This window comes from Esox lucius, chromosome 5 (genome assembly GCF_011004845.1).
Source record: "Esox lucius isolate fEsoLuc1 chromosome 5, fEsoLuc1.pri, whole genome shotgun sequence".
NCBI classification, from domain to species: domain Eukaryota; kingdom Metazoa; phylum Chordata; class Actinopteri; order Esociformes; family Esocidae; genus Esox; species Esox lucius.
In genome coordinates, this window is record NC_047573.1 from 24,370,110 (window position 1) to 24,384,979 (window position 14,870).

A 14,870-nucleotide genomic window follows, 5' to 3' on the forward strand; every position below is an offset into this window, starting at 1 on the left:
CTGCTTCTTCCCTAAATAGTTCTTGCATAGTTTGGAGTGGTGCTTTGGGTCACTGTCCTATTGTAGGAGGAAATTGGCTCCAATCAAGCACAGACACACAGGGTATGGCATGGAGTTGCAAAAAGGAGTGATAGCATTCCTTCTTCATAATCTCTTTGACCCTGAACAAATCTCCCACTTCACCACCACCAAAGTACCACCGAAGTACATTGCCTTCACCATCCTTGACAGATGGCATCAAGCACTCCTCCGTTTTATTTGGTCTGTGTCTTACGATTGTTCTTCTTTGTGATTCGAACACCTCAAACTTAGATTAGTCTGTCCATAACACTTTCTTTCCAAACTTCCTCTCCCCAGTGTCTGTGTTATTATGCCTGAGATATGGATCTTCTTTGATCTAGAAGGCCATCATCCCGGAGTCACTTCTTCACTGTTCACGTTTTGTGGGTACTGTTTAATGAAGCTGCCAGTTGAGGACCTGTGAGGAGTCTGTTTCTCAAACTAGACAGTCAAATGTATTTATTCTATTGCTAAGTTGTGCACCGGGGCCTTCCACTCCTGTTCACTGTGCCAAATACCCATTTCATAGTCCTAGTTATCTTGACACCTCTTACGAATGTTGCCAATTCCAGTCCAGTCGTGAGAACTACAGCCTTGAACTACTCAACACTCCAAAGCCGGTTTATGTCGTGACTTTTCACGAAAAGGAACAATCAACAGTCAAGAAAAGTTTGAATCCTGACTGGCAACAGCTCCAGCATGGGACATTCTTCTACTCTTCCCTTTAAAGGAAACCCCACCACTGGGCATTAGGACATATCGTGAAACACAAACCTCACCATTGTTACCACCCAACCCCCTGCTGTGAGGTATTAACATATCAATGGAGGACAGATTGTGACTGGCGATGATTCCAGACCTTGACATTTAACGAGTGTCCACCAGTAAAGACATTAGGATATTTCACAACTTTTACCCTGTAAACCCCCCGTTTTTCCCCTACCCCCCCATGTTTATTCAGCCACAGCATATACCAGTAAAATGCTTTTATTATTTTAAGTGCAGAAAATACAGTATTTCACAATGAATGTGTACAAATAAACAGATGTACAATTGTCAAAGTAGTGTAAACAAGTTTGACAAGAAAATGCTTGTATGTACCCTCAGAGAGACGCAGCAACAGAACATTCTACAAAGTATACAAAAAATGTAACAGGGTTACAAGATATGTTCTGTATATTATTTCAAATCAAATAAATATTGAGACACATTATTAAAAACATCCAGTACCCACTGACACGCCAAAATCCAGTATCCACACCCGACATCATGTCCTCAGTTGCCATGTATAACACAGCTTCTCTTCTCTTTAAATTTTTCTTTGCAATCAGGTGTTCAGGGTAGGGCTGTGGTGGTTGTTTTGGCAAAGCCTCTTCTCTCCTTCATTTGTCAGCTGATTTGATCAGGTACTCAAACTCAGCAGAGTACCAGCAAGGAGAGGAAACCAACAATCTACCGGGGTCAGTCTCCATACCAGACATCATGTCCTCAGTTGTCCCGGAAAACTGCAACTTCTCTTCAGCCAATAGTTCCTTCAGCCAACTAGCCAAAGCCTGTGAAAGTCCAGTAGACCATAAATTGACTATGTCAAAACAGCACAATGTCCAACTGTAAAAATCTAGAGCAGTCCAAACATTACAGCAAGTCATATACGCTTCACATGTAATTAAGTAAGCTAAACATGTTAGGATAAAATCAAAGACATATTAAAATGATGAAGGTAAACAGCAACATACGTTTTTAATTTGTAAAATATGTTGCACACTTGTAAAAAAGATCTCCAACAAAGTAATTACTTTTGTAGTTGTATAAAAAAGAATTGCGTACTTGTAACCTACTTGATATTTGGAATCATTAAATAACACTTGCCAACGTAAAACACGGACACTCTCAATCTTGCTAGAACTGAAATTATTTGTATTTGTTAATCAAAGCCTGCGGTAGTACGTTTCACAGCGTTTGCAAGAGGATATACCCATGAGGACTCTGATTGGCAGGCCATATCTTTTTCTTCCAATGAACTGAATGCATAGTGTATGTAACATTTTCACCTTTTAACCAATCTGAGTAGATTCTGGAACACTCAGAGCTTCAATCAGTTTCAACCTCATAGTGAAACAGAGGAAGGAAAACACGGCTAAGCACAGTCGGCTTCTCGTGCCTCAGTTTTTGATGGGATAACAAACCTTTTATATGATTTTTCCCCCTAGCTAGATCAATGCACAAAGTTTTACTTTAGTCTACTAGCTAAATAACTAACATGTAAATATAGCAACTAGCAAGGAATTTACATGGCTACTTAATGTTTTTCATTTGACATGGATATGTATTTACCACAAGAATAATAGAAATTCACTTTGCACAATTCATATTTTGTATTAGACTAGTTAGAGCGTATACATACCAGTTGAATATGATTCACATCATAACATGTAGTTTATGTTTTTCACTTGAAGTGCTTGCATCTGGTCTACACATTTGTTGTATCTGTTAGGACTGTCATCACTGTTTTTTTAATTTATAGGAATTTCTGCTCCAAAGAACAGGGTACAGTTTCAGCATGAAAAATCACATGCAAAATGTCAATTCTTAGCTAATTACTATTTTTTCATTGTAGTAATTTAGCATGTTATTATTCCTATAAAGTTTCTTTTTTTAAATCAAAACAGTTTTTCGTACTTTTCAAACACATTGCCGCGTTAAACTAACTGAATTAAAGGTTTGGTACAGTATTAACCACTGAGTCCTCATGGCTATATCCGCTTGTGAACTCTGTGAAACATTTAAAATAACAAATTGTTTTGTCACAGTTGTAGCAAAGTGTTTGTAACAAAACCCTGAGTGTCCGTATTTTATGCTGGCAAGTGTTATTAATGAGTAGCAAGATTCCAAATATCAGGTTAGTTATACTATGCAATTTTTTTATACAACTAAAAAAGTAATTCCAAGTTAGCAAACTTTTTTTTACAAGTGTACATAATTATTTTACAAATAAAAAACTTTTGTCGCTGTTTTACCTTCATATAAAAGGTGATGTACACCCATTTTAGATATGGCCTTATTTTATTTATTTTGAAGATAAATTAGATATCACTTCCAATCAAATATAAAACAAACATTCTCAAAACATGTTTTTTATTTCTACACATTTATAAACAATCGTGTCGCTTGCGGTGACGTGTCCACTGTTTGATGTACCTCTTTGCTGCTTTGTCCAGGTTGTCCAACAATGTTTCTCCCTTTGTGTCCAGTATCTGCTTGCAGTTGCATCTGAGAAGTCACATGTAGTGTTTCAGCAATTATAATATGCTTTATAATCCTTAATTCAGTGTTAGAGTTTACAGCCAGGCTATTTCTTACCATCAAAGTCAGCCCAGCTCCATTCTTCATCAATACATTTTAGACTAATCTTATTTACCACTAATCCCAGCACACCAGTGTTGTGTCAACTGTTCTACCTGAGAAATGAAAGACAAAACATTCCTTTTTCAATACAGGATTGGAGCCATCTATCGCAGATGATGTACATATTCAACCAACGCAGTAAAGCAATAAATGTGTAAGTCTTTTTGCCATGCCCCTTCTACCCTAAACAAATAAGTCTATAGATAAATGGTAATTAACAAGTTATTAATCAAGTTAAACTCAATAATAAGGTGTTAACCAATTCCTATAACTAGGAAGTGTTTATTGTAGTGTTATTCCCGCCAAATTATTCCTCCTCAAACAGAGTTCACAATCCAGACAACCTAAGACTAATCTTGTTCAATAAATTTTCATGACGAATGTTCCATTTCACGCAGCCACCACACACTTAATGGTTTATTTCTTTTGACTATTTAAGTAATACAAATTCACATTCACTTTTAATGTGGCCTATATCTTAGCCAGCAGTATTGTGTAGGTCCCGACCGCACACTATGAGAATCGGGTGAATCCTGGCAATTAGCAAATTCTACAAATTCTAATAAAAATACAAACCGCACAAATCTAACATAGTTGGTACTTTAGTTAAACGTTCAACTTACAAATATTTCGTCTTGCTCGAGAAGACCAGGCCCCGGGCGTTCTGTAGAGCAAGCTGTTAGAAATACAGCCATAGTCTGGTTAATTTGCTAGGTATGTGTATAAATATTTCTATATACTAAGGTTAGTTATCTAGTCACAATGCACTTAATTTTTCTTTGTATGTAACAACGGTACACGGCAAGCTAGATAGCTGAAACACAAAACAACTTTACTGCACGTACTGCCTCCCTAATGTACAGACAGTAAGCGCTTATTCGACTCTTACCTTGATTTGTAGTTACAAAATTACTTTGACTGCCTTGAACTGTTGTCGCGTTTTCAGTAGCCATTTCCATGTCTTGGCGAGTTGAATAGAAATAACTGGAATTTATTCTCGACGCTTTACTGAAATGTTAGACTTTGATTACAACCGCCAGTATACAAAAAGTGCGTAGTAAAACGTTCCCGTTAGTTTCCAAAAGAAGCGGGGTTGTAGTGAACTCCAAATCTCTTAATTTCACTGGTCATTGAACATCGTCATGCCCTTACTCCTGGTTTTCTTTGACAGATTGGATTATTTTGTTTCCACCACTACGCCCTCCTACTTGCATTTATTTGATTGGCCATCAAAACATATAGTCTGTGAAGAGTCCGTCACCATCCAGTTTTGAGCCATAATAGGAAAACGGTGTCATCTCCGCTGTTTGATTGATTTAACACTGTAAACGTAATTTGCTCCAAAGGACTTGAGTCCAGTCAAATGACGGACTTGAGTAAAGTAGCTATAATGTCAAATCACAAGGCAGATGATCGCCAACAGAAAAACTGTCCGATGCAGCAGTGTGCACCAAGTGCAAAGAAATGTGTGGACACAAGCTAAGACAAAAGCAGAGTGGAAATCAATAGAGACTGAAAAGAGTGAGAATAACCAACTGACCAGTGTTTCTTTTGCAATTACTTCTGATATGATTTGCCTTCCCCGTAAAAAAAACTGTTTGTCATGTCAAATGAAGATGGATCGAGCTCTGCATTGGGTTTTCACATGATTATATCCATTGAGAAACCAAACGTTTGCACACATGTAGATCGACCGAAAGGACCAAAGGTCGATTCAAGTAAACAAAAGGACTCTGGCACCCAGTCTGCGTAAATAGCAATACTAATTTATTAACCAACTTTAGGTTGCCTGTTGAGGGTAAACTGTTGAAATCTTGGTACCGAAATTCTTATTGCATGTTACTCAGACTGGGTGCAGGAGTTATTTTGTTTACATTATATCCAAACAAGGATCTTGGGATTGTTCAATTGGCATTGTTTCTTGAACTTTGCAATATAACACCCAACTTCTTGTGAATCTGAATCCCCAACCAGCCTATGTATAAAGGCTTTTATTCAATGGCTCCTTTGTTATTTTATTTTTCCTTTGTTGGCATGGTGACAGCTACTCTTAAACAATAAAAATATTTATTTGGAACAACTTTTGTTGCACTTAAAAAATATTTTTAAACCATATAATGTACTAAATATATTTCAGTATGTCAAAATGGATACAATTATTTGATTTAAATGATATACAAGTATACAACATTTTAAAATAACTGGGTTATTTCACTCAATGAACTATTTCTATACTACTTTTTGTCCAAAAGTACAACACTTTAAGTATACTGATTTTTAACTTTAGGTTGCCTGCTTAGTGTAAACTGTTGAATTTAAAATGAGGACAAAGGACAAGTGTTAAGAAATAATTTGCATGTGCATAGTTTGAGGAGTTTCAAAAAATGTCTAGAGCTGACTTCATAGGACTGGTTAAAATCGTTTTAAATCACGACTTCTATGTACTGGCCTTTTACCTGTCACCATTACAAAGAACTTTACTTGTATGGACTTTCATGCAGTGGTTTCTATTCTGGTTACAGCCAGTTTGTGCTGTTCTGTGAAGGGAGTAGTACACAGCGTTGTACGAGAATTTCATTTTTTGGGCAATGTTTTGCATGGAATAGCCTTCATTTCTCAGAACAAGAATAGACTGACAAGTTTTAGAAGAAAGTTATTTGTTTCTGGCCATTTTGAGCCTGTAATCAAACCTACAATTGCTGATGCTCCAGATTCTCTACTAGTCTAGAGAAGGCCAGTTTTATTGCTTCTTTTATCAGCACAACAGTTTTCAGCCATACAAACATAACTGCAAAAGGGTTTTCTAATGATAAATCAGCCTTTTAAAATTATAAACTTTGGATTAGCAAACACAATGTGCCATTGGAACACAGGACTAATTGTTGCTGATAATGTACCTCTGTACGCCTATGTAGATATTCCATTACAAATCTTCAGTTTCCAGCTACAATAGTCATTTACAACATAAAAAATGTATATGCTGTGTTTCTGATCAATTTGATGTTATTTAAACAGATAAAAAATGTTTATTATTTCGAAAACAATGATATTTCCAAGTGACCCCAAAGTTTTGAATGGTAGTGTTGTATGTTCCCATACAACCATACACACACACACACACACACACATAGATATAAAACCATACACACACCCATATAACCATACACATATACACAAACCCATACAAACATATACCCACGTACATAACTTCAACATTTTTGATGGCCTAGACAGCAGTCAAAACCTAATTTCAAATGTCTGATCCATATACTCGATGATACAAGCTTTTGGGGAGACAGCTAAGGTCTACTGGGATAAAAAAGCTTCTGCCTCTGAGACACAAACAAGATAAAACTCACCAGAGCAGAACCCAAACATCAAGAGTGAAACATAATAAACAAAAGTCACTTAGTTTTCCGGGAGCAAAAGTTAGACTGCTCTGGGGCTGCTGATGCATTTTGAGTCCAACTTTGCTGGCATCTCTTTGGCCCCTAGTGAAGTTGGAGTGATTCATCAGATCTTACATCCTTGAGTAGTTTGACAGAATGTGCTGAGACATCATTCACCCAGACACGATGATGCTGACAAACCCACACACACAAGCACAAACATACAGTGATTGCACATTTTCTATTTTCTGTTGAAGGGACATTTGGCAGACCAGGACCAGGCGTCCAAGGATAACTGAGAAACATATTGGTTTAGTCTTTACAGTTGCCATATCCATAAAATATGGCACTTTTAAACGGAGGGGTGATGCAACAAAAAATCTTAAAACGTTCAATGTCTTCATTCTTAAGTGTGCATACTCCACAACTAATGATTTGTGGCGGTACCTTTTGCTAGGACTAAAGCAGTACATCTGTTTGGTTAGGTCTCTGTCAATCTAATACCTCTGGTTTTTGCAATTGTGTCTCACTTTTTGCAGAGAGCTCTGTCAAACTGTGCGGTGATCGCCTACGCACAAACCTTTTTAGGTCACTTGACAGATTTTCTATTGAACTGAGTTCTGACTGAGGGACATTGCAGGACATTGTTCTTCCTTTTACATGGGCTGATTTGGTGATTGAGATTGTTGTCATGTTGGAAAGTGAACATTTCTTTATACTTAGTTTTCTACAGACGGCAGCAGGGTTTGTGCCAAAATATCTTGATATGTGGAACTATTCACTGTTCACTCTATGCCCTCTAACCAGAGCCAGTGTCCCTGCTGAAGAGAAGCAGCCCCATAGCATGATGCTGTGGCCGCAATACTTGACAGCAGGTGTACATTGGGTGATTAACCGTCTAGGCTTGGTATCAATTTACCTTTTGGAATTAAGACCATAATTTGTAATCAGACAATAATACATTTTTTCATTTGGTTTTAGGGTATTGAATGTGTGTTCAGGTTGGTGGAGAGTGCCTGCCTCAAGTGGAGGAGTTTAAGTATCTAGGGGTCTTGTTCACGAGTGAGGGAAGGATGGAACGGGAGATTGACAGACGGATCGGTGCAGCTTCTGCAGTAATGCAGTCGATGTATCAGTCTGTCGTGGTGAAGAAAGAGCTGAGCCGTAAGGCGAAGCTCTCGATTTACCAGTCAATCTACGTTCCTACTCTCACCTATGGTCATGAGCTTTGGGTCATGACCGAAAGGACAAGATCCCGGATACAGGCGGCCGAAATGAGCTTTCTCCGCAGGGTGGCTGGGCGATCCCTTAGAGATAGGGTGAGAAGCTCGGTCACCCGGGAGGAGCTCAGAGTAGAGCCGCTGCTCCTCCACATCGAGAGGGGTCAGCTGAGGTGGCTTGGGCATCTGTTTTGGATGCCTCCGGAACGCCTTCCTGAGACCCCGGGGAAGACCTAGGACACGCTGGAGGGACTATGTCTCCCGGCTGGCCTGGGAACGCCTCAGTGTCCCCCCAGAAGAGCTAGGGGAAGTGTCTGGGGAGAGGGAAGTCTGGGCATCCCTGCTTAGACTGCTGCCCCCGCGACCCGGCCCCGGATAAGTGGAAGAAGATGGATGGATGGAATGTGTGTCTTCAAAACATTTTATATAGGCTTGGATGTCCTTTTTTGTAAGAAATGGTTTCCATCTTAACACCTACCCCACAGCTCAGATTTGTAGAGAATTATAATATGCAGGAAGTGTGCAGTTCCTGACAGAAATTCCTGCAGTATATTTCATGTTGACTTGGGCCTTTTGGTAGCCTCCTTGATGAGAATAATTTTGTCTTGACATGATTTTATCTTGATTTCAGCCTTTACATAAACAAAAGTAGCATATTCAAGAAGGATATCATCTGTATTGTATAGGTGCAGACAAATATACATTGGTATCAGCTCCTTTGTACGAGGAGGAACAGGAGGAGCACTGCCAGAGCCCTACAAAATGACCTCCAGTGGGCTACTGGTGTGCATGTTTCTGAACAAACTGTCAGAAGCAGACTCCATTAGGGTGGCATGAGGGCCTGACGTCCTCTAGTGGGACCTGTGCTCACAGCCACGCACCTTGCAGCTCGACTGGCATTCGCCAGAGAACACCAGAATTGGCGCTCCGTTCTCTTCACAGATAAGAGCGGGTTCACACTGAGCACGTGACAGGCGTGAAAGAGTATGGAGACGCCGTGCTGTACGTTATGCTGCCTGCAACACCATCCAGCATCAGTGCACACATCAGTAGCATGGGGCCCAAACATATTACTGAGTCACATTATGTGATGAGTTGCTGTGATGAAATTTGGCAAATTGGAACAGCCTATTACTTTGATTAATCAGCTGGTGATTTTTGGTTTCCATTGACCGTAGTTATGTCATTTTGTTCTTTTTAAAAAATCTTTAATATATTTCGTACAACGAGACTCGTTGTGTGATTTAAGTATTCCTTACATTTTTCTGAGCTGTCTACGTTGAAAGGCTGTGCATTGACTGCTTGTCTGAATACGAGTACCCTTCCCTCCCTATGGCACTCACACCATGAATGAGCCTCACGACACAGGGAATATTTATCTTGCATAAGACATAAAACAATAAGCCAACTAGTTTAATAGATCAAATATTCCACTATGGGGATGTCTTGTTTTTTTATTCATTGCTCATTTGTTTGTAGAAAAACAATGAAAGGTGGACTGTTGTAGCATCTTCAAAGTTTGCCTCGGAGGAAACATATTTGTAAATTTATTTTTGTGTGGTGGCAGTGGTTTTGCCATGGCGCAGTGCCATAGCTTAATGAATGCAGAGGAATCACTGAGGCCTGCAATCAATTATGGGGAGATTCAATAATGCTGTGGGGTTGCTTTACTGCCTCAGGTACGGGGGGCTTGAATATGTGCAGGGCATCATGAAATTATCTCATTATTAAGGTTTTAAAATGCAATGTTTAACCAACTGGCCACAAATTGTGTCTCTGTTGAACAACCTCAAACACACATAAAACACACCATGGAATGGTTTAAGATCATATTCTAGATTTTGCTGCAGTGGCCCCTGTAGACCACAGACCTGAATCAAATTAAAAAGAAAAGGGGGGCCACATTTCCAGTAAAAAAGGTGCAGCAAGCTCACTGATGGCTACATGAAGCATTTGTTAGTTATCATTTCGGCCCTACGGCTGTGCAATCAATTTCAATAATTTAGCCCATACCATTTGTCTCTATCTAAACAAAAACTGGACAATTAAGTTTACAAAGTGGTTCTAAAATGTTTTAAATTATATAACAAAAATGTGCAAAGCAAGGTAGTTGGCAGAAATAGGGAATTATCTATTTAAAAAAAGTGCAAAGGTAACAATATGTAGCTAAGCCAAATTCTAGTCAGGTCAAAGGCGTACGTACCAACTATAGAGGGCCTTTCTGATAACCTGTGATGATGTCTTTGGTTCTTATCCAAAAATGTTCTTATTCTAGACCTATAAAAAGTCCTTTTCACATTGACAGGACCAACTTCTGTTGTGCGCTCACAGGGATGAAACCCTTAGTAAAACTCATTGACTCCTTTGCATATCTCACTTCACCTGCACACAGGGTTGTCAGATTTCATTGACTGTAAATCACCCGCATTCTTTCTATACAACCTGTATTTCTTCTATACAACCTGTAAATTGACCCACCCAAGCCCAATTTTGCCCACACACTGTAATTAAAAATAGCCCAATTGTGCGGGAAACCTTCCCATCTGACAACACTGCCTGCAGAGCATCAAGTGACGACATGAACACACACATCTATCTTAATAGGAAAGTACTGGATATTGTGTGCCCTCTCTAAAAGGACAGCTCTACCATTTTATCTCTGTTGGTGCCGTTATCAAGCGCAACAATAGAGGCGATGATGACGGCAGTTACCATGACAACGTTGGCCAGATGCGCAGAGCACAGAGCATAGACCCCCCCGGAGCCCCCCACCACTGGAGCGCGCATGTCTGTGATGGACACTGTCAGGGAACCTGGAGATAGAGGAAAAGATAGAAAGTAGGAGAGGTGGAGGGAAAGAGATGTCCAGAATGAGAGAACAATGGAAAATGTTGGGAGAGGGAGAAAGAGAGAACAATGGTTAGATACCTCCTCCTCCTCATCATCACACAGCAGTGGCAGTCACCTTCATCCAAGTATCACCCTGAACCTACAAGTATACACTCAGTCTGTCTGTCTGCCTGTACGTATGTCTGTATTCATGAGAGAAGTCTTATCCGAAAAATGCACAGAAGAGCTACGGGCAAATTTCTCACCCAGAATGATCCTAACATGACAGTTTATGTTTTGGTTCAGACGCTGGCCAAGTTAAATCATGGGGCAAAAAGTGAATGTAAACAGCATTTCACAAGGACATTAACATAATTTAAATATATACTAGCACAATGTTATAAATATGTTATCACCATGCTATATGTATGGTATCACCAAGTTTTAAGTATGGTATCACTAAGTTTTATGTATGGTATCACCATGTTTTATGAATGGTATCACCATGTTATATGTATGTTATCACCATGTTTTATGAATGGTATCACCATGTTATATGTAGGTTATCACCATGTTTTATGTATGATATGTTCTTATTAAAAGTATCATCATTTGAAATTTATGGAATCACAATTTTGAATGTTTAGTCAAAATTCTAAATCTAATTCATGATTTAAAGATATTGTCTCACCTAATAGTTTTTTAGGCACAAACTGTAACAACATTTACATTAAGACTTTAGATGACGACATCCGTTAGCTAATATTGTCTCAATTACAGTTAAGTGGCTTTGCGGTAATGTTTTTTCAAACTGGCTTTTTAAAAAGATATAGCCATCCTACTACAACTTATAACAATGTTGTTTTACTGTAGACACTGAAATAATCACCAGGTAACAGGGTTATAGTGACACAATGAAATACAACAAAATCTCAAGCAGTAAATCACAGTAGCAGTTACTCACAAGCACAGAGTCAGCCATGTAAATTAACAGATATTTAAAGGGTTGGATGAAACAAAACGTTATTATTTTAATTTATTACAGCAAGTATGTGCTGGCATTCTGATCACAGATCCATAATGCATGTTTTCATCATATTTGTGTGTGTGTGTGTGTGTGTGTGTGTGTGTGTGCACAAAGACAGCTGAGAGTACAACTCCTTAAAAAGCAGGCTGTGGTGGTGAGGTGACCATCATCAGATGACAAATGGTAATCAGTGTTTTTCCTGAGTCATGTATCCTCTCTCTCCCCAACACTCACAGGACTATTTTACATGGTTTCATAGAGGATTTGTGGCTTGATGAAGTGGGTGCAGCAGCTGAAGACTTGTAAAGATTCATTTTTGTTTCCTAGAAATTGCAATTACACAATGAGTGGTATATGTGCTCTGGTCTAAACAAAGACAAGTGAGAAACAGAACGTTTTTTGGTCCTCGTGAAATCCTAAAATATTTAAACTAAATATGGTTAGATTATTAAAATTTTTTAAACATTTATTTCCCAGACCTGCTATAAGTGAAGCATGGATGTACCAATTAACAAATGACATTTACAGAACAAACAAATATCTAATAATACTGTACTCATACCATGAATTGAACTTAATTCATAACAGAAAACAGAGAGCTAATAATACTGTAGTCATCCTAGAATTAAACCTTAAAGCAGAGCAGGAGCCGTCTTCACGTTGTAACGCGGCTAAGTTGGCAGTGATAACATCAGTTTTTTTAGCACTAGCACATCGAGCTGCCTCATGACAACAGTCACATTGTGAGCAGCCAGCAGCCCAGGGCGACCTGCCACAAGTCACTGAAGGGATGCGTCATCTTGAGTTCGGTTAGGGGATTATGTGCTGGGGGGCTGAGAGGAAGGGGAAGCCATGGAGTCCATCGGGAGGAGGGAAGTGTTCCACACAACTTCCTCCTCCTGCTAGCACAGCTGTGGTTAAAGGGCTTCGGAGGTAAATATTAACCAGGGCCTGTCATCTGGGCTCTACTGCTTATGGGGTATTGGATATTTTGTGATAGCTCACTCAGAAGGAGCCCAAATGTGAAGATTATTTCTGGGTGGAGATTGCAGAAGTATTTATTGTGCTTATTTCAAAGTATCATCAAGTTCATCCTTCACTCACTATGTGTACAATATGTTGACAGTATGAATCATTTTGTTGGGCATAGAATGTCTTTTCACATGACATACACAGTGATATTTACAGTGACAATAATCCTCTTTTGAAGGCGAACTTGACTGTCACCAGTTCAACTTGTCAAACAAAAACTAGCATGGTAGAGAAGTTAGTAGATGATGCCCTTAAGAAATGGCTAACCATGCATGTCTGACTTTTCATGGATAATGTTCTGATGTGGAAAGGCAAAACTGATCCAACACCAGGGCTGAATGCCGAAGGCTACATTTACATGGAGTCACTCCAGTGGCTCGACTGGCAGATACAGAAATGAACAGAAGATGAGGCAGTAAGCTCCCACACAAAAAAAAGCTAATCTATCTCCCTCTCTGCACCCACCTCAATGTTTTCAGATCAGACATTCGAAATACCAACAATGAAGCAGCCTGTTGGAGTTTGGATTAAAAAATATATGTTGTAGGTGGAACAGGTGGAAGTATTGTAGTCATGTTACACATTTTAGGTGATTTTGTACAGATAATGGAGAGATCAACCAGTGTGTGACCGCAGTGTAGTCTAAAACAAGATGTCCCTGTTTATGATATTTCCGCATCTTGTGGTCAAAATATCACTCTGAAACTGTGAATTGTGAAATTTTGTTATTGTGTGATAACTCTTGATAATAATATTATCAAGAGTTATCACACAAAGAATATCTGCCTGTCCATGCTGAATGGATTTTCTGGCCTACCATTTAGTGTCTGAGTTTATCTGACTGTTACAGACCAATGAGTCCAGCTGGGTAAATGTGTGGGCCATGGACATTCCAAACAGCCAAACAGGGTTCTGTAAGGAAATATATTCCAACTTGTTTCCTAACGCCAACATGATTAGATTGATTGTTTCCAAAGTAGGAGTAGTTGTGTATGTACAGTGATATGTAGATATAGAGTGAATTTATAAAAAGAAGTGTATTTTAAAAAGACTGCACAGGGTTTTAACCTAACTTGTTACATGACTTGTACACTTTAAAGACAGCTAAAGGCACAAATCGACTGATTGGCCGAGAGCATTAACATGCATAGAGCACCATTTCTTGATTGGTCGGTCAATAAGTGAAACAGAAAGGGACGCTGGAAGGACAATGAGTGGTGATTAATTCATGTGATTCGCACATCACGAGACTCAACACAGTCAAAATGGATATCATGCTTAGTGCTTCTATTCAATTTAATTACTTCACTTTCAAACAACGTGTATACATTTTTTGTTTAGTTAACACCAGGGGTGTCACCAAATCCGGGTTGAAGGGGGTTTAGACCCAGAGGTTTTTTGGTCAGCCTCGAGTGTTTTACAGGATGGTGTCAATGAAACGTGCTCAACAAGATTTCTAGTGACATAGAATAAATCATTAGGAACAGTTGACATTTACCACACACCAATTTGCCTCAGCCTTAAACCAGGCACTTGAGAAGTCAGAAGCTTAGGAACTCTACCTTCCAGAGCTTTTCAATGGAGGGTATTTCTATCCTCTGGAAGGAATGTTTTGTTTACGTTTAGGCTGCTCTTTGTACGGGCTCATCTCTGACGGACCCATCCCAAACGCATTCAACCTTCTGGTCCTGCAAGTGAGCGGTACTGCAGTCAGCACTCTCCCACTCCAAAGGCAATGCATGATCAAATTCATTTACCAAGCAGAACTGGAGTGAGAGGGGAGGAGCGAAAAGATCGGGTGAGAGGAAAAGAGGGCAAGGGAGGGAGTAAGAGAAAGAAAGAGAAAAAGTACCACGAGAGAAAAAGGATGTAGAGAGAAACAGCACATTTTGGAGGGACAACCGATTA

The 14,870-nt window shown here is 39.3% G+C and overlaps 1 protein-coding gene and 1 long non-coding RNA gene across 2 annotated transcripts in view; both read right to left on the minus strand.

Annotated features, from left to right (window-relative positions):
- Nucleotides 1-14,870, minus strand: part of rhbdl1 (rhomboid, veinlet-like 1 (Drosophila)) — a 73,918-nt gene that overhangs the window by 10,807 nt on the left and 48,241 nt on the right. The window contains exon 6 of the mRNA XM_010888842.5: nt 10,787-10,887. Coding sequence (XP_010887144.4) covers nt 10,787-10,887 — 101 coding nt within the window. The remainder of the gene's footprint in view (nt 1-10,786; nt 10,888-14,870) is intronic.
- Nucleotides 49-5,518, minus strand: LOC105021282. Its single transcript, XR_828813.4, has 5 exons — nt 4,355-5,518; nt 4,089-4,141; nt 3,421-3,518; nt 3,259-3,330; nt 49-1,613 (listed from the first exon to the last, which is right to left on the minus strand). It is a non-coding gene; the product is annotated as an uncharacterized LOC105021282 (long non-coding RNA).